We start from the raw sequence: 20,718 nt of genomic DNA on the forward strand, positions 1-20,718 counted from the left end.
GTATTTCCATGAGAAAAAATCAAGGAGGCTAGCAATGTTCATGCTCCTCCTATACAGGAAAATCAGGAATGAAATACTTTGAATGGCTAAAAATTATCTTTGGGGGTTGGCTTACTGGAGAGGGTAGGCTGGTGATTGTCACATGTGTTCTCTGTGTCTGTGTATAGGATAGCTTTTCTGGCTTCTCTTCATTTTCCCTCTTACACATTTATTATTATTTTTAATCAAACAATATTACTTTTTGCTCCTCAAAATTATACAAGTATCCAAATCTTTCAAGATACATTAAAGGTGCCTAGAGCACAAAAGTGCTTAATATTCAAGAGGAGACTTAAAAAAAAAAAAACCTTCATACACAAGCTCACAACATGACTTTGTGTCTTGTCTGTAGACCCATCAAGTAAAAATGGCACACAGAGCTGACTGTTTGACTTTAGGGTTCCCTTTCTAGCTCCCACTACCTATACATAAGAAAAGTGAACCCCACAGAAAGCAAAACTTTGGACCTTTAATCAGAGTCCATCTGGCTTCGATTAAACACTTCTGCTTTTATAAACCATAGCAGAGTTCAGGGCCCATCAGTGCCATTTCTTCTGTAATCACTCAGTTTGGATGACAGAGCCCTATAGAGAGGTCCAAGAAAATATAGAGAGGCCAAGAGAATCAAAAGAAATGAAGATAGATGTGATAAATAGGTAGGTAGGCAGGACAGATTAAAAAAAAAGACATGGAAAAGCTTAGAAGGAGGGCCCTCCCTAGTGGCGTAGCGGGTTAAAGCACTGCACTAAGAAGCTACAGACACTTCAGCATGAGTTCAATCCCCACCCTGGAGGTGATCAACATGGCGCAGCAGACCTCTCCTGACCAGTCCGCTGCTCCCCTCAGCAGTGTACTTCATCAATTCAACTGTTCTGCTCCCCTCTCTGTCTCTGGTGAAACCTCTCACTCCCCCTGTACCTCTGGCTTGTACCCCAGTTCTGAATGCATAAATAAATCTTTAAAAAAAAAAAAACTCAGAAGGAAATGCTCCAAAATATTAACAATTCTTCATGTTCAATAGACTTATGGGTGATTTTATTTTCTTCTCCATACACTTTTGTATTTCCCAATTTTATCAAAAGAAGGTAAGATAAAGGTTAAAAATGTAATATTAAATACAAAGAACAGCACTGATTGGCCTGAGTTAGACAACGTTTATTGTGATTAACTTCTTGGAATCCATTTCAACCCAAGTGACTGACCAATCCTGGTCATCCTATTCTGCTTGATTAAGAACAGTGATGTAGCCCAATCCTGGCCAATAAACATAAGGGGAATTCTACTGGAGACCCTCTATAAAGTCCCAGAAATAAAGCAAAGTATCTTTGCTTCCTCCGGACACTGCATCTTTTTAGCTGATGCTGTGCGCCTGAAGCCAAGAGAGGACAGAAAGCACAAAAACTCAGAGAAGTAAAACTAAGCCTGGAAGCATCCTGCCTGGGTCCCACCTACCTTTAGACTGTCCTCACAACAAAGTTCCTTTCTGAAGTGGATTTTGTTACTTGCAGCCAAGAGCATTCAACTGTTTACACTCATTCAAACTCATGTATCAGGAGTGTCAACATAATAAATGACTACTTAGAGTCTCACTTCATACATAAAAGAAAGAAGCCATTTGGTCTCCTGAGTAACCCAACTTAGGAACAGTCAGAGATCATCTCACTGTTGACTACATCTTTTTCAACATAACCATCAAGATCTGTAGAAACACTTCCAACCAAATGACAACACTAAGAATTCTTTCAAATGCATTTTTTACATTCACAACAATGCTTGTAAAGTTATCCTCTTTATTACATGCTACAAAAAGAATAGAAACCAGAAAAAAATCTTCAAATAACTCACATCTTTGATGTAGTTCATCTCTTCTTTCAGCTGATTGGTGGTCCACCCATACACCACCATTTCTTTCTGCTGATTCTGATCAGATCTTCGCACCACACCATAGACAACACCCTGAGGAAGTTTCCTAGTTGGTTCTCCATTGCTTAGGTCTGGATGCTAGAAGAGGGTAGGAAAAGAGGAAAAATAAGAAGCCTCTTGGAAACAGCTCTAATAATGGGCCCCATGATTATGATTATGCAGGCTGTACCCAGGACTGGGGTCCCTGGCAACAGGGAGAGAGGTGGCAGGAATCCAGCCTGGTCTCTGCTCAACAAGTTGCACCTGATATGACTGAGGTAGCCTTTACCTTGGAGGAAATGTACTGTCTACCAAGATCCTGCCCTCTCATCTAGGAGTACATATGCACAGCCCATCTTCCTGAAGGGAATTTTCCTAATTCTCACTAAGCTACCAGATAGATTTAATGTTGTGCCTGAAAACAAGAGTGACTGAATGCTCATATTCCTGGGAATGCTTTCCCTCCCCCCTCTAATACCAGTTCTTCTATATGACTTTGACTTCTTCACTGAATATGTAGGCTGAAATGCATGAGACTGAGATACTCAGGAGAAGAATGTTGGCCAAATTGTCTTCAGGTTAGGGTTGACTCTGGGACCAGTTCTGAGAAAAGGAGGTGGGTGAGTACTCAATGTGTCGTGACCATTCATGAAAAACTAGGAGAGGTGGGGTGACTTCACTCAAAGAATCTTCCTGCTCTTTAATTCCTTCATTTAAAGCTTTGAGCAGTATTGAAAAGCAGATACCCTTGGGAAGTATAATCTATCCAATCCCTAACACAACTCTATAGAAGGAAGACTCAAAAAGAAGGAGAAAGGGGAATGGAGAACTATCTCTGCATGTTTCATCCTCACATTTGTTCGTAACACAGTGACTGCCTTTCCTACTTCATAGCCGAAAAAACTGAGGCTCATAGAAGTATCTAACACACAGTCACATACCTAGAGTCAAGCTCAATTCTGTGTGACATTAAATACATCCCCACACTGCAGACTTAGATGTAAAGTGGACAGACTATAGGCCTGAACAGCATGAAAGGAAAGAGCAAGGAAAAATCAGAACCAGACACTGAGACTTTGTCGACAAAACCAAACTATATGCATGCAATCTTCCTGCTGCTGACCCTGGTACCCCAACAATACAGTACAGAAGCCTGAGTTCCATAAGGGGAACTCTGGTCCCCTACTAATTTTTTTAAATGCATTTCTATTTTTTTTAAAAGATTTACTTATTTATGCATACAGAACTGGGGTATAAGCTAGAGGTGCAGCGGCAGTAAGAGGCTTCACCAGAGAGAGTAGAGAGCAGAACAGGCAGATTGATGAAGTACACTGCTGGGGGGAGCAGTGGGTGAGACAGGAGAGGTCTGCTGCACCATGTGGATCACCTCCGGGGTCGGGGATCGAACTTGCACTGAAGCAGCTGTGGCTAGCTTGCAGTGCTGCATTCTAACCCACTGTGCCACCAGGGCCTCCCACTAAGTTTTTTTTTTTTTTTTAAGATTTATTTATTTATGCATACAGAACTGGGGTACAAGCCAGAGGTGCAGGGGCAGTGAGAGGATTCACTAGAGACAGAGTGGGGACCAGAACCGGCAGATTGACGAAGTATACTGCTGAGGGGAGCAGCGGGTGGGTCAAGAGAGGTCTGCTGCACCATGTGGTCACCTCCAGGGAAGGGATCGAACTCATGTGGAAGTGGCTTTAGCTTCTCAGTGCTGTGCTTTAAACCACTGCGCCACCAGGGAGGGCCCTCTCCCACTAATTTTTAAACCAATACATCAATTCTTTCTATGTACTCACAAAATATTTTTGTCAAAGAAAATTTGCATTCTAACAGAATAATAAATATTTTATGATCCCATTGATCAGAAGTTCTTAAAAACAAAAAGCCACAAAATTTGTGATAAATTATTAATAATAATGATCTCAAAGAAGAGACAGAGGAAGTTTGGGAGGGGGGTGTTGCAGATCTCATTTTTTTTATGCCCTTTGGTAAATGTTTGTTGACAGTGTGGTTTTTGTTGTTTTTGTTTTTAAAGAGAACAAACTATCCATTGCTTCCCACCCTCCTGTACATACTTAGGGTTTATAATATTTGCTTCCAGAAAATGCCTCCCCATGAGTTTCTTACACTGGATTCTGATAGACACTGATAAGATTCTGACAGACACTGATAAGATTCTGACAGACACTGATAAAACTCTGGACACCTGCACACAGGTTAGGTAAACACACTGTTCAAAAGTTCTAACTCAGAGCGACAAGCTGGGAGCAGATACCCCTGAAACACTAGTCACATAATTAGGAAGAGGAAGAGCTCTAATGAAACTTCCCACATACCAGAAACAAAAGCATGTTTCTCAGCACAGACTCCACCCAGTTCCTGAATAACAAGCTGATGGTAATATAAGGCTTTGGTGAAATACACTTCTGCAAAGCAAAGCCTTTCGCAGGTACACTGGCTGGCAGGAAAATGGTAAGGTGGTCAGATACAGAGGACTCTGCCTCCCTGCCCACTCAGAAAGGTGAGGACCATCACTGGAGGAAAATGCTGCAAAACTAAGAGGTTGCGGGTCTAAAGTTATACATATGGAAAGGTAGAAGAGATCCATTATATGAAAACCACTGATTTGCACATTCCTTTTTTTTTTTTTTTTTGCTTTAAAAATGTGTGTTTAAAACATTTAGAAGATGGAATCCAAGCCTTTCAAGGCACTTTCCTCAGTAAAACGGGCTTTCTTTTCTTCCTTAATGTTCTTCTGTACTCTGATTTTTAGAGGGATGGGGATGGCGAAATAGGCCCTATTTTTAAATTAACTTTTATTCAAGTTCAAAAAGCTCAAACTAAAAACTTCTTGAAACGCCAGAATCTAAATAAAAGACCTTCTGGGAGGCCCCTACAGGGCTCTGCTCAGGAGCAGCAGCATAGACCAGTCACAGGAAGGGGATTTCTGAGGCAGCATGAGTCAGTGCCAGGATACCACGTGAAGAAAGAGAAGAAAAAACCGCTCCTGTCTGACCATTTCATAATGTATTATTTTCTTTAACCTTCACACTCACTCTCTTATATAAATATCCTTAGTTCTTCCAAGATGGCAGCATTCAAGGGTCTGTCTATACCTTTCCAAATCTAACTCTCCTTGATCACAATGACTTCAAGATAGCTGAGCATCAGGAGCAGAATGGACCTCACTCATGTGAGGGTCAGACCAAGAGCCTGAGTCCTTCGCCCAGGGCCATTGGGAAGAGTCTTCCCAGACCTAGAAAGGGAAGGTCTTCCCTAGCCTCCTTTGGCTCGTAGCCCCTTCGGCCCTTCCCTCCACCCTTCCTACAGCCTCACTGCCTCCATTTTCAGCTTTTATTGCAGCCTGCTTCCATGGAGTCACAGACTTCCCTCTGCCCAAGGCCCCCTGCTGAGCTCAAAGTTCCCTCCCTCAAGGTGACCTTCAAAATCAGTATGGAAGGGCTTCTAGTATTATTGAGTATGTCAAGTCTGCTCCCTTATCAGCTGGAATCGAGAAACCTAGGTGCTTGTTTGTCGTCTCTTCCACTCTAATCCGCAGCATCTAACAGTGACTACCCCACAAGGACTGAGTGGTCAGGAGTCTGCAGCAGCTAGGAGAGGGGGCAGATCCAGAAATCCAAAGTGGTCCAGCTAAAGGAGTCTGCCTTTGGTCCTCTTAGATAGCACAGGGAGGTGATGTTGGCCTGGATCTCATAACCTTGAGATCTAGAAAAGTTGCAAGGAGTCAAGACTGCTAGTATTTTTACAAAATGTCAGTATACTTATGGTCAAATCTGAAGGAAAGGGAAAAAAACAAAAAAATAACTGATATATTTGGTACTGTTTATAATTGCTTTTTTCTCCTCTCCTATCTTTTAAAATATCTCCTGTAAGATAAATACTCATTTTTAGGCAAGATAATAGTGTTGTGATTATATTATGAGATAGTCTTTATCTTTTAGAAAAACATGCTTAAATATTTAGATGTGGAATATAGGGTAGAGTTAGAGGGTGAGAGTGTACACACAGCAAGGAATGATTATGGGTTGAGGGCTGGTCAATGATTCCTGAAACAATTCAGTCCTTTTTTGTGTATGTTTGAAATTCTCCATAATTAGAAGTTTTGTGGTTTTTTTTTTTTAATTTCCTTATAAAATTATACCAAGGAAAATTATTTCCTTGGTATTTAAAAATCAAATTTGGCCCTCCCTGGTGGCGCAGCGGGTTACAGCACAGCACTGAGAAACTAAAGCCACTTCCACATGAGTTCAAACCCCGCCTGCCCTGGAGGTGACCACATGGCGTGGCAGACCTCTCCTGACCCGCCCGCTCCCCTCAACTGTATACTTGTCAGTTCACCTGTTTTATTCCCCACTCTGTCTCTGGTGAAGACTCTCCCTGCCCCTGAGCCTCTGGCCTGTACCCCAGTTCTGTATGCATAAAAATAAATCTTAAGGCCCTCCCAGGTGGCGCAGCGGGTTAAAGCACTGCACTGAGAAACTAAAGCCACTTCCGCATGAGTTCAAACCCCGCCTGCCCTGGAGGTGACCACATGGCGAGGCAGACCTCTCCTGACCCGCCCGCTGCTCCCCTCAGCAGTGTACTTCGTTGATCTGCCTGTTCTGCTCCCCACTCTGTTCCTTGTGAATCCTCTCACCCTCCGCATCTCTGGCCTGTACCCCAGTTCTGTACGAATAAATAAATAAATCTTTAAAAATAAATAAATAAATAAATAAATAAATCTTAAAAAAAAAATTTAGTAACAGACTCATGCTATGGCTGTTTCTCCAAAAGAAAGAGTTAACGAAAAATAGTCTAGAAACAAAGTGAAAAGCAACTTAACCTAAATTTCTGCTATAAGGTCTTGACTGCTGTCAAAGTTAGGGTTAGTGAGGGCAGTGATATATACGACCTTACACTGAAATAAACTCCACAGAGGCAGATACTGTATCTACTGCTATATCCCACCATAACTAGATGTTCAATAAGTACATTTTGCAGAAGGAAGAAAGAAAACTGGAATTGGGTATATGCCAGAATAGTTGGAGTATCTAGTCACCTAGGAGACTGGTGATAATTTGCCCAAAGGGATAAAACTCCTTGGTCAAGAAGGGTTCTCAGAGAATAAATAACAACAGAAAGATAGTTTAACACAAATCAAAACTGACAGTCACAGCCAGTCCCTGGCCGCAGAGGCCAGGACTGTCTGCTGGTCATTCGTCCAGCTGCCACCCTAACTAAGATGAACAATGACATGTATGGAAAGACTTGCAAACTAGAAGCCAAGTTATTTCCAAAACATCTTGCTTTGACCTCTTCTTTCAGTCACAGGGCAGAGCCACCCCAGGGACTGTGGAGGTCTGGAGCTGGACCCCTGGGCATGCTACAGCCTTTGCAGGTGTCTCCAGGAATGTGCTCTGACCCACCTGTGTGTCCATCTCAGTCATTACTGCTCCCTGTTCATTACTAACATTTAGCAAGGGCCTGCCTTCTTGTGACAAAAATGAACAGTTTCGACTGAGCCTGAGGGGGCTTTCCACTGCCTGGGCAGGGCTCCTTAGACAAATGGAAACCTTTGGCCTATTAAAATAGTTGTTATTTCTGTTACTTGTGCAGACTGGATAGAGATCATTTCCTAAATAAACCCAGGCTTGGAGAGAGAGCCATTATACGTTAAATGCTTAAAGATGGGAAAATAAGAAAAACTTCTAGCCAAGAAGAAACCCCAGAGAGTGACAGTTCAAATGACATTATCCTGATGAAGTTAACTTCATGTTTTTTTTTTAAGATTTATTTATTTATGCATATAAAAACTGGGGTACAGGCCAGAGGTGTGTGGGTGTGTGTGTGAGAGGAATCACCAGAGACAGAGTGGGGAGCAGAACAGATGGATCTACTGAGTGGCGGGTGAGACAGGAGAGGTCTACTGTGCCATGTGGGTCAGCTCCCTGGCCAGGGATCAAACTTGTGCTGCAGTGGCTATGGATAGTTTCACAGTATTATGCTTTAACCCCTTGTGCCACCAAGGAAGGCCCTGGAGTCAACTTCTTAAAGATGTTACATTATAGCTTCTAACTAGTACATGGCTACTAAGGACCAACGGCTCAAAGGAAAAAGGGAAGAATATCTGCGGGGTGGGAAGAACATTGTAAGTGTGCTCGGGTCACCTGAAGTGGTAAAACGTTAGGAGAGAGTATGCAAGTGGCATTCCCATGTCAGCATGGCCAAATCACAGACCTGAGCCAGAACTGCAAGTTCACTAGCTGCCTGGCCCTATGCAAGTTACTTGCATCACTGAACTGTGAGGTCCTAAACAGTAAAATGAGATAACTACATATCCAGAAGATTATTCTGAGTGATACGTGGAGTAATATACCTAAAGCACCATAAGCTGCCGGGCCTGCTGGTAGATACTGGTTGAGTCTATGATTACTGATATGGTTTCTTTACACTTCTCAGTTCCTACTAAACTTGGCATGTTTGTCTGGATGCATCTGTCTATCTGTCCCCTGCACTCTTCTTGGGTTTTGTGTTTGTTTGTTTTTCGGATTTTTGTGCTGTTTCCATCAAATCATCAGATTTGCTCTGACAGTAAAAGTTTCACCCTTCCTTGGACCTGATTTCTCTTTACGGGAAGAATCATAGTCTCTGGAGGTTAGAAAAGTGGGGGGGAAAGATGATATTGGCCATGGGGGGGGGGGTTTGCAACTACATCCCAGCCCTTTCTCAGAGTCTAATAAGATTGTGGGGCAGGAGGTGGGAGGGATGGCCAGGGTAGCCAAAATGGTAGTAAACTTATTTGAAGCCACAGTCACTGCACTTTCCCTATATAATAACCCATGGCACTTCCAGGTTTATTTGTTTGACTAGAGTTCCACATTTGGAAAAATGCTGTTTCTAGGCTAATATTTCCAAGAGGAAACTGCGGTCCCTAGAGAGAACTTCTCTACCCCAACCAGGGCAGCAGTCAATGAGGGGACCAGGCCTAGAGTCCAGGCCTTTTCCTGTCCTCCCAGGGCTGCTATCTCTGAGAGGCACATGTCACCCACGGCAGCCCCAGCCCCAGGCTGAATCACGGCAGCACAATCCCTCACCTGGCAACAACCATGATATTGTGTAAACACTGACGCCAAGCACAAGAGCCAGTAGGCTTACTCATCCAGGGCTTTTAAGGAAAGAAGGCTATAAAACCAAATGGCAAAGGTTTCTGCCTTTTAAATATTTTATGGGGCTGTGAAAGTCCCCAGCTTTTCATCCACACACATAGCTGCTCTCCCTCGTGCGGGGTTCTTCAAGGTCTAGAGAGAAACAGCTTCTTTAACACATGGGCATTAAAGGACACCTACCATGGTGGATGTTTATTAGTTATTTAAAATATCTGCCGGTAATCTTCCACTATAGCACAACTACACTACCCACGACCCAGTCTTGATTACCTAGTCCAAGTTTAAGTCCTGGGTGGGCGTGGCTATTGCCCAAGTCTGACTTCCTGAGCTCTTAGCGATCAAAGAGGGAGCATTTGGTCTGTCTTTCTTCAGTGGTGGGTGGGAGAAAAGACACAGGCACAATCTATCATTTTGTAAAGATGGCGGAGCAAGCACCTCCCATCACACCCCATCTAATCACAGGGAGGGGTACTGGGCATTCTCCAAAGAAAACAGACAAATGCTTACTGTATTAGGAGAGGACAGAGCTTACGTAGACACGATCTCAGACCTGCCTGACTCCCAGAAAGGAGGAAAAGAGGTCATCCCACTTTTCCACTGCTGTCTGCATTCCACCCAGCCCCCATGAACCACAAACTTTCTCGTCACAGGCACTCACACAGGATGTAGCATAAAACAATACAAAGTATAATTTAAAAAAAATATCTGTTTCAAGCCATTATGTCAATTTGCAGAAGACTGCATTATCTTATCAACTCAGAATCAGCAGAGCTCAGATAATAGTCTCTAAATTCAACAATGCAGTGAGTCCCTGATTTAACACGATGAATCTGCAATACCGTAGCTGGTATTGGTTCTGTCTCTTTCTATGTGAACATCCTACATATAGATTTGGGTAAGGATATGGATACATTCACAAAATTCTTTTAATATGGCAGGGTCTTAACTTCTAAAATTTATTATTTAAAATTTTATTATTCAACCATTTTAAACACATACTTATCAATTTCTCAACATGGAAGCTGCGACCACAAACTAATTAGTATTTCTTCTCCCATATTATTAATGATTTTAATGTAAAAATTAAAATCCATGGCTAATTCATTTGTTATGGTAATATAATTTAAAGTGATACCTCCTACAAAGAAAACTAGTTACATGTTGAGAGCGTCCTGTAAAAACTGATACTGGAATCAGTGCTTACCCCAAGTACTCCAGTATCTGGCCTTACTTAGAAATAGGGTCAAGTTAAAATGGGGTCATTAGAATGGACCCTACTCCAGTATAACAAGTGTCCTTCTGAAAAGGGAAAACTTTGGACACAGAGAACACCACGTGAGTTTAGTCTTGCCACCACAGCTCAAGGTTTGGTGGGAATCCAGGAGAGGCAGAGGCCAGGAAGAAGCCTCCTCTAGAATCTTCAGGGAAAGCGTGGTGGCTCTGTTGCCTGCAACCTTCGATCCCATACTTCTAGCTCCGAAACTCTCAGCTAATAAATTTTTGTTGTTTAAGTCACCCAGTTTATAGCATTTTGTTTTGACAGCCCCAGGTTTGAATACAAAACTGAATCGCCATAATCAATAGGAATTAAGTGTCTGCTCTTCTGCAAGGAAGAGACTTGAGGTGTCTTGTGTCCCCAGAGTCTATATGTATATGTGTGTGTATACATATACATGTGTGTATATATGTATGTGTGTATGTATATATGTATCTATATGTATGTGTGTATGTGTGTATATATATGTATATATGTGTGTGAATTTTGCAGAAATACAGATATATCCATATGTAGAATGATTAGCAGGAGAAAGTTGAAAGAAGGGACAATTACAGAAGCATGACTTAGTCAGGGAAGATTTGGGAGAAGGGGGCAGATGTTATCAACTGGGTTTTAGATGAGTTGACTGTCACCCAAGGGGAACTGACCAGTCCTGAGGGCCTGTGGCCAGCAGTGCCACTCCAGAATCCAGCCAAATATTGATATTTTGACATTTATTTTGGTATGTAACAAAATACAGTTATTTTATTTAAAAAGAGATCATCATCTTCTTTGGCCCTTTGTCCTCATCTGCCATTTCATCTGTACCTCTCAGGTAGGTTGTTTGAGGAAGGAGATTCTAGTAAAAATAGTCTTAGACAAAGGGATCAGGCTCTAAAAGAGAACAAGGGAATGAGAAGAAAGGGGAAAATGGAGTCTTCTTGGGGGAAGGGGGCAGTCAGGCTCAGGACAGGGACCTGGGCACGGAAGCTGCCTACCCCAGCCCTCCCTGATCTCCCCTCAAGCCCTCACACGCCCTCTTGTGTGGCCCTTTTGATGTCTCTGCCCCATTTCCAAGCTGATTCCATGAGGGAATCCTGAAAGCATATGGGACCCAAAGACTCTGAGAGAAATATGACAGACAAAGGTGCCCATCTTCACTGGCAAGCAGGAAGCGGGGATGGGCGATGCCTTGGGAGCCTCCTAAACAGGAGAGAGAACATGATTTAAGTAAGTGTTCCTGTGTGCCAGGCAAAGTTTTAATGCAGCCTAGAATTGACCATTTATATAATGACCCAGACTTCATAGTTTTAAATACTAAAACAATGATCACATACACAATAAGATATCTGTGTGTTCTGTGTATAAAGACAACACCACATGAAGGACACTGAAAACGAGCAGTCCAGGTCCAGCAGGACAGGACTCAGAAAAGCAAGCTGCCATGTTTGGTGGGCATCCTCCCCAGAGAGGCAGCTCCAGACCATGCAAGGATGCATTTCTCAGAGGTGAGGCCTGGGTCGTGGGCAAAGCGATACTCTGATTTATACAGCAAAAACATATAATGACACTTAAAAAAAAAAAGATGCAGCAGTCACAGCCCAGGAGGATGGAGTTGATGCAGGATGGGAAGTTTCAGGAAGGGGGATGGTTCCATGAGCGACAGTGTGGGAAAGGTGTGGAATAGTCGCTGGCTTTGGAATGCAAAGGGAACTGACAGGGCATGTAGTCACTGACTTGCTAATCAGTATTTTTTTTTTTTTGATGATTTGTTTAAATGATTTTTTTCAAGGTGAAGATCACATCAATTTTATTTTATAACACAGAATATCCCAGATGCAAAGCAAAAAAAAAAAAAAATAGTAACATTAATATAAACTCTGGTTAAAGAATCTTAAAATATCTCATTGGATATAAATTTAAAACCTTTCAACTATCTTTTTTGAACTCCCCTGCACCTCCAAAATAAAATAGGCATACAAGAACTGGGGTACAAGGGCCCTCCCTGGTGGCGCAGCGGGTTAAAGCACAGCACTAAGAAGCTTAAGCCACTTCCACATGAAATCAATCCCCGCCTGCCCCGGAGGTGACCACATGGCGTGGCAGACCTCTCCTGGCCCGCCCGCTGCGCCCCTCAGCAGAGTACTTTGTCGATCTGCCTGTTCTGCTCTCCACTCTGTCTCTGCTGAATCCTCTCACTCCCCCCGCCACATCTCTGGCCTGTACCCCAGTTCTGTATGAACAAATAAATCTTTAAAAAAAAAAAAAAGAACTGGGGTACAGGCCAGAGATGTGGCGGGGGGGGTGAGAGGATTCATCAGAGACAGAGTGGGGAGCAAAACAGGCAGATCTACTGAAATACACTGGGAGGGAAGCAACAGGCAAGACAGGAGAGGTCTGCTGTGCCATGTGGGTCACCTCTCTAGCCGGGGGTTGAACTCATGCTTCAGTGGTTGGCAAGAGCCTGATAGCACTGTCTTCAACCCCTGCACCACCAGGGAGACCCATAATAAGAATTTTTTTTAAGATTTATTTATTTATGCATACAGAACTGGGGCACAGGCCAGAGGTGCAGGGGCAGTGAGAGGATTCACCAGAGACAGAGTGGGGAGCAGAACAGGCAGATCAATGAAGTACACTGCTGAGGGGAGCAGCAGGCACGTCAGGAGAGGCCTGCCACACCATGTGGATCGAACTCATGCTGAAGTGGCTTTAGCTTCTCAGTGCTATACTTTAACCCACTTTGCTACCAGGGAGGGCCCCTAATCAGAATTTTTGATGAGAAACTATGGTGGGTACTTGGCATATATTAGCTCATTCACTCTTTGCTTTATCTACTTAAAGATGGAACAGTAGCAGGGAAAACAAAGTATTAGGGGTTCATCTGTGACCTGCAGAGAACAGTCTCAGAGTGTCTAATAACCTCCATGACAGAAAGGCTCAGCAGAGTCACAGCATCTGCCTTAAGGTAGAGAAGCCTTGCCAGCATACCTCATAATCACACAACTCCAAGAAAAGACGCTCTCTCTGTTGTAATTTGTAATTGTCTCCAAACACACCATCACAAAGATGGGTAGACTGTACCCTTGCCACACCCCTCCACTGTGAGTAACTCCTCTCACCAATGATTTGACAATCATGAACACAAGAATGGCCCAACTGGCAGTGGAGTCTATGGTGTGGCCAGCTGCCCCATGATATCTGGGACTGGAGGTCCTCAAAATACATTAAGTATCTCCTATAACTGCCAAATAATAAGGACCAGCCTGCCCTCAGTTGGGTGCAGTTCTAACAGGGCCCTGGACACCACCTGAGAAATGTTGCTTCATCAGAAGTCACGGAAGTCATTTACATCGTTCTGTTTCTAAATCTGAGTTAGCTCCAAACCTTGGATGGCCAGAGCTCCTGTTCCCCTCCTCGAAAGGGTCAGTGTCATCTTCCCAGGGAGAGTTACCCAGAGTTGGTAACTTGCAGGTCTGCAGGCTACAATGCCTTACAGATGAGGGGACACCCTGAGGGGCTCCTAGCTCAAGCCTGACGTCTGGTTCCCATTGACTCAAGCCCAGGAATCCAGCCAGGACATGATGACGAAATCACACAGAACTGCCTCACAGTTACACCAACACCTTCAAGTGCTGCCACCACCCAAGGACTTCAGTCCTGAGGAAACAGCCAGCCCTGCCCTCCTCTTCTCTAGTCCAGTTCTTCTGCATTGAGTCACCACCACATCCCAGATGGTCACTTAGCCCACACACCCCAACACCCCAGGAGCATCTTGGCACATGCCCTCCCCCCCTCCCCACCATGGTTTCTGCCCCACTATCCCAGAGCTCACAGGCTCCCACAGGAGGGTGCCTGGGGTGCAGAGGTATAGGGAAGTGGGAAAACTTAGGCTCCCACCAGCTTTTGCCTATTTTGTAAGGATTCAGGATAACATTCTCAAGCAGTCAAGGAAAACTACAAAAGTCAAGACAAACAGGCAACTGATCCACAACTTTAATTCCAACTTCATTTGACATAGAACACTGCACCTTTTTCTTTGGGAACTGGATTCTTCTTCAGCCATGAGAAGAAGGCCAGGGCCTTCTTCCAGGGCCATGCAGGATCAACTGCCTCTGGTGGCAGCCAGAAGCCCTTCATAAGTATCTACAAAGTATGCAACTGGGGTCTACCTTCAGCAGACCAAATGCCTCATTTCTTCCAGCATGCACAGAGGGACAGCCACCGAAGCTTCTGTCCTGTCATTCCACCTCCTTCAAAAAGTGCTCCTTCCAGGCCCTCACTGGTGGCGCAGAGGTTTAAAGTGCAGCATTAAGAACTAAAACCAGTTCAGTGTGAGTTCGATCCCTGCTCTGGAAGTGACCCACATGGCGCAGCAGACCTCTCCTGACTCGCCCACTGCTCCCCTCAGCAGTGTACTTCACCAGTCGGCCTGTTCTGCTCCCCACTCTGTCTCTGGTGAATCCTCTCACCACCCCTGGGAGAAGAACAGGGAAGAGGGAACCCCCACCCCCAAATCCAGCCCAGCTACCCAGAGCTCTGCTCATCAATGGCAGGAATAGCAGCTGAAGCCTGACCACTCCCACATTTTCTGGTTGAGCTTTTACTCCTCTGTTTTTCTTTAGACAACATTCAAAGCTATGGAGAAGTTGAAAATATAGTTCATAACCAAAGTCCCATTGTCACAAGTAAGGAAAGTAACATTTATTCTGTAAGATCTGATATACAACTCCTGTTCAAGATTGTACAACGAATGACCCCAACTAAAGTGGACCCTTGCTTGAAATGCTGACTGTCAGATTACACTTCCGTCTTTCTTGAATCAGTATGCAATCGGAGATGGCATTTTATTTTTGATGCAGGATCTAATCAAGGTTCACACATTATATTTGATGATCAGTCTCTTTAGTCTTTTATCTCCAATAGATTCTTTAGATTCTTATCTGTTTTTAAAGTAACATTGAATTTATTGATGGTTTTTGGGCAACTGTTTGGCAAAGTGTCTAATGTTTTGGATTTTTCTGTTTCCTTATAATTAGATTCATTACATAAGTTTGGAATGAATGGTACATGGGTAATAATGTGTGCTTCTTAATCTATCACCTTAGAAGTCATATGATATCAGTCATTCCATTACTCTAATAATAAAACGGATCCTTGTTTGAAATGTTGACTGCCAGTTTACACTTCTGTGTTTATAGAACCACATAATCTGATATTTTGAGACCATGTGAGCATACTGTCCCATAACTTTTCATTTAGTTTTTGCATCCATTAATGAGCTTATTTGGGATTTATAGGAAGAGAGATTCTCCAGATATATTAGCTGATGTTCTATAAAAAAAGAGCTTTCCAGTCCTTATTTTCTTTGGATTAGTACTACGATATGCTCATGAATTTTTCTGTATTATTCAATGTGTTATGACACATTGTTGTCACTATTCTCTCTGATGCTCCAGTCACTCTAGTTTTGCTGAGAGAGCCTATTACACCGACTTCTGGGTGCTCCACTGTGATCCCTTGGTCTTTGAGCACTACCTGGCTTTCTATTAGCCACAGGCCCGGGCTCACCTGATTCTTTCCCTGCTCCACCCTGGAATCGGTCATTTTTCTTGGCTCCTTCTAATGGGACTATTCCTCTCTTTCTAAGCCAATAAGCAACTTCACATTTCTTCACCCGACTCTAGTCATAGCTTCATTTTCCACCCTCCTCCTTCTCTATCATTAATCATTTGCATTAGCAGGGAACACTTTGCTGTGGGCTTAGGAAGAAGGGAGAGACAAAGACCTAGAGTAAATTTAGGGACATTATCAAACATTTACTGGTCAGTGAAAAGCTTCCTTTTGGTGACCACACAACTGGGTAATTCCACAGCAACATCTGTATCTCAAGTAATTGCATTATTTTATTTTATACTTATATAAAATATGTGTGCAATAAAAAAAAGTACCACCTACCTTCTGGGATTCCTTTCTCCTCCTTTTGCTTTATCTGTCTCTACTAACACTGACTGCCTTCTAAACTCTGTAAAAAATACTTTAAAACTTTTCATTCTCTTTTCCTAGAATACAGATTCTAGGAATGTCAGGCATTTCTCCGTGTCTTGCTTTTTTACTACTCTATTTGCAGAGTGTACAACAGTGCTTGGGGTTCAGGACACGATCCCTTATTGTTCATGAATGAGCAAAATGGCTGTCCAAGACCAAACGAAGAGCTGAGCAGGACCTCCTACTTATCCTTTTACTGTCACCCCCAAGTGACTTCCTTCCTATGTTCCCAGAGCCCTTCTTACACACCTAGATCCAAATACTTGACCTGCCCCATCATCAGTTATAGTCAGCCTCACCTGATTACTGGGAGATCCTCTAAGACAAGGGATGAGATCAGACTTACCTTCATGGCCTAGCAACTCTCACAGTTGTGACATAAAGATGCCTCCTGAACACCTCCTGCCTCCAGCAAGTGCCCTTTCCCACAACAGGGCGGCCTGCTGGGCTCTTCCACTCCAGGCAGCCTCTTGGGCTTCTGGGGACAGTTGCTCAGAGAGGTTCAGGCTCCGCCAGCAGCTCACAATGGGCCCTTTGACTCCACTGGACAGGCTCTTTTAAGAAAAACGTGTCTCCTGCCACAGCACCTGTCACTAATGTCCCTACAGCTTCAAGGCAACACAGAGCCAGTGTTCAGCAAGAAACTGGAGCAGGGATGTGAGGCCAGAGTGGGCAAAGCCACCTGACTTCTGGGAAGATGGGAGGTGGAGTGGTGAAGCGGAGAGGGCCTTTCATCAACAGACTGCTGATACTCAGGCCCTGTGAATAGCCGAGCAGGGATGGGAGGGGACAGGTTAAAAGAATATAAAGATTAGAACTTGGAAGAGATTGGCCTCAGAGATAGCTTACTTGTTCTTTTCTTTCAAACTTCTTTTCACTTTGTTCAGAAACTGGACCCTCGGGAGGTACAGTCAGCCGTAATCTGCAGACATTTGCCTAAGAGAGAGAAAAAGCCAGTTAGGAGCCATTTTGGGGTAGAAAGAGCTAGACGACCTTGTGCTTCTCGGGGGCTGCTGTGCGATGGAGAGAATTGTACCCATCACACTGGGAGACTCCGCCCGGCCCCACACAGGCAGTTAACACTGCTGCTCAACAAGGAAACCACTGAACAATTTCACAGATTTCAAACACTGTTAATGGCTCAGGTTACATAACAGCAACCTTAATTCATACACCAGACGATGAAATACAGCAAGAGGGACATAGTAGTGACTGGGCATAAGGGTATTTTCCACTTGGTTACAGATTGAAATTTCCTACAACAGAACTGTACATGTTTTATAACAAAAAAATTTTTAAGTCTATATGCCCACATGTATGTACCTTTATTCATAATAGGCAAAAGGTGAGGACAACCAAAATATCCATCAAGGGGGGGGTAATATGGCTGCATACATCTGAGGAGGTGTGGACCTCACCCCCTAAATCATGTACAGTGTTATAAATGAATGTTACATCAATAAAGAAACAAAAATCTCAACTGATAGAGGAATGGGTAAATAAAAGGTGACAATACATAAAATAGAATACAACCAGCTGTGGGTGCTTATGAGTTGGCTCTTTGTGGGCCACACGTGAGCAACTGTGATCTCTTTGCTATCTACAAATCACAGCAGAACATTCCTTAACTACCTATGAAGAAAAGCCCTTATCCTGAGGCCGGCTGGGTTGTTAGGCCACTGTTGACCTGATTACGCACCTATCTTCCATGGTGGTCCTGGGATAACTCTGCCTGTGATAACATCAAATATTTTGCTGACGCAAATGTCTTTTGACGTATGGTCATGATGTCCCCTTCCCTGTCCCTCGTAAGACTTTGTCCCCCATTCCTATCCCACCCTCCAGACTTTATTCCTCATACCACTGTCACAAGATCAGTTTTTAATAGCCTGTACGCTTTCAATGAATGACACAGAACTGCTGTTCAATTAGCAGTCTTGACTTGCAAACTTGCTCCATGACTGTTGTGTTCCTCAGAGGGTTCCCCGCCATAAAGCAGCAACAAAGTTCCTGTAGCAACATACAGCCTTTAAAAAGGAGATTCTGTCAGATGCTATTGACACACATGGATAAACCTTGAGAACACTATGCAAGTGAAATAAGCCAGTGATACACCAATCCTATATGCTTCCATTTACATGAGGTACATAGAACAGTCGAATACATAGAGCTGAAAATTTGAATGTTAAGATCGCCATAAGTAGGCTCTCCCTGGTGGCGCAATGGGTTAAAGCACCACATTATGAAGCTCTCCGAAGCCACTACAGCATGAGTTTGATCCCCTGCCAGAGAGACATGGCGCAGCAGACCTCTCCTGACCTGCCCACTGCTCCCCTCAGCAGCGTAGTTCCTCGATCTGCCTGTTCTGTTCCCCACTCTGTCTCTGGTGAATCTTCTCACCCACCACACCTCTGGCCTATACCCCAGTTCTGTAAGCATAAATAAATAAATATTAAAAAAAAAAAAAAAAAAGAGATCGCCAGAGGCGAAGGAGATGAAGGAGTGGGGAGTTTTTATTTAATGAATACCGCGTTTCCAAGATGAAAATGTTCTGGAAATGGATGGTTGGTAATCATTACACAGCAATAAGAATGGACTTAATGCTACATTGTCACAGCCTGGTCTTGCTGTGACAGTTCCCAGCCTAAAGTTATCCTACCATTACAAAAAAATGTCTAAAGAGGGTCAAAGAGGGTGGATACCAGAGTACCCATCCCATAGCGAGATGGGCCTTAGTAAAGAGCTGTTTTTCTTGCAGTATGGGTCCACCCCTCTAAAATTTGTATGTTGAAGTCCTCACCCCAGCAACTCATAATGTTACCTTACCTAGAAATAGAATCTTTACAGAGGGGAGCAGATTAAAATGGGCCTCCATCCAAAATGATTGATGTCCTTTTAAAAAGGGGAAATGTAGAGACAGGTGTGCATGTTGGAACAATGCCAGGTGAGTAGGTCAAGGAAAGGGAACAGGAATAGACTCCTCCCTCACAGGCCTCAGAGGGAACCAATCCTGCTGACACCCTGATTTCAGATTTTCAGCTTCAGATCTGTGAGACAATACAATTCTGTTGTTTTAGTCACCAATGGTACTTTTTTTTTTTTAAAGATTTATTTATTTATTCGTACAGAACTGGGGTACAGGCCAGAGATGTGGAGGGTGAGAGGCTTCACCAGAGACAGAGTGGGGAACAGAACAGGCAGATCGACGAAGTACACTGCTGAGGGGAGCAGCAGGCGGGTCAGGAGAGGTCTGCCTCGCCATGTGGTCGCCTCGGGGGCAGGCGGGAATCGAACTCATGCAGAAGTGGCTTAAGCTTCTTAGTGCAGTGCTTTAACCCACTGTGCCACCAGGGAGGGCCCACCAATGGTACTTTTTACAAGAGCCCTAGCAAACCAATACGGTCCCCAACTTGGTTTGAAGGGTGATGGGTCTGCCCTGGTCCACAGAGCAGACATAAACAAAACTACTTTTAGCCTTGAAAACAAGGATGGGACATTTGAAGTCCAATCTTCCAGGAACCTCAACATCAACAAAGTACCACGCAGGTTAATGTCCACTTTGAGGGGGATGTTTCCATGCTCAGAGGAGGGAACCCACGTCTGCATTATGTCTTAGCTCTTCCACAAATAATGTCACCTCCCCTCAAGACATCCCACTTTGCTACGAGGCACCTCTAACTTCCAAATAATGAACTTACCTAACGGACACAGGAGCCCCAGTGGAACTCCCCTTTCTCTATACAGGCCTCCTGTGCTGATTCTCCTTTTCCTCTAGATGAAATAACCCCAGCTCATTCAATCACTGGTTTTGATTTGAAGATCTCTTCAACCTCATCCTCCTCTGGGCAAGCTTAGTGCCCCAGTGATTCCAGGGTCAGCTACAACCTGATTCTCCATCACTGCCTCTTATATATGGTAACTTGACAACAAATCAGCAAAGTTCACCATTAGTTATGGTGACCAGAAAGAAACCAAGCCATTCCACTAGATAGTTGCTGACAGGCAACAACAATAGTGGGAACCCAAGACCCTCCAGAGGAAGGCAATCTTCTGATTCAGGTCACCTAAACTGGTTGAAATCATTCTGAAATTTGTAGTTATCAAAAGTAACTTGGGCCCTCCCTGGTGGCGCAGCGGGTTAAAGCACAGCACTGAGAAGCTTAAGCCACTTCCGCATGAGTTCGATTCCCGCCTGCCCCGGAGGGTTCAATACCTAATAGTCTTCCCCTAGTTTTATTTCTGGTTTTGTAATAAATTTCTTCCAATTGTGAAGGATTAAAAAAAATCTGTAGCTTGGGC

The 20,718-nt window shown here is 43.8% G+C and overlaps 1 protein-coding gene across 2 annotated transcripts in view; it reads right to left on the reverse strand.

Annotated features, from left to right (window-relative positions):
- MYZAP (myocardial zonula adherens protein) overlaps nucleotides 1–20,718 on the reverse strand; it is a 92,148-nt gene that overhangs the window by 62,035 nt on the left and 9,395 nt on the right. For both annotated transcript variants that reach the window (XM_012728677.1, XM_012728678.1), the window contains exons 2-3: nucleotides 17,269–17,355; nucleotides 1,885–2,040 (exon numbers count right to left, since the gene is read on the reverse strand). In XM_012728677.1, the coding sequence (XP_012584131.1) occupies nucleotides 1,885–2,040; nucleotides 17,269–17,355 (243 nt within the window). The remainder of the gene's footprint in view (nucleotides 1–1,884; nucleotides 2,041–17,268; nucleotides 17,356–20,718) is intronic.

The sequence above is a fragment of the Condylura cristata genome, unplaced genomic scaffold (genome assembly GCF_000260355.1).
Source record: "Condylura cristata isolate star-nosed mole 26May11 unplaced genomic scaffold, ConCri1.0 scaffold00023, whole genome shotgun sequence".
NCBI classification, from domain to species: domain Eukaryota; kingdom Metazoa; phylum Chordata; class Mammalia; order Eulipotyphla; family Talpidae; genus Condylura; species Condylura cristata.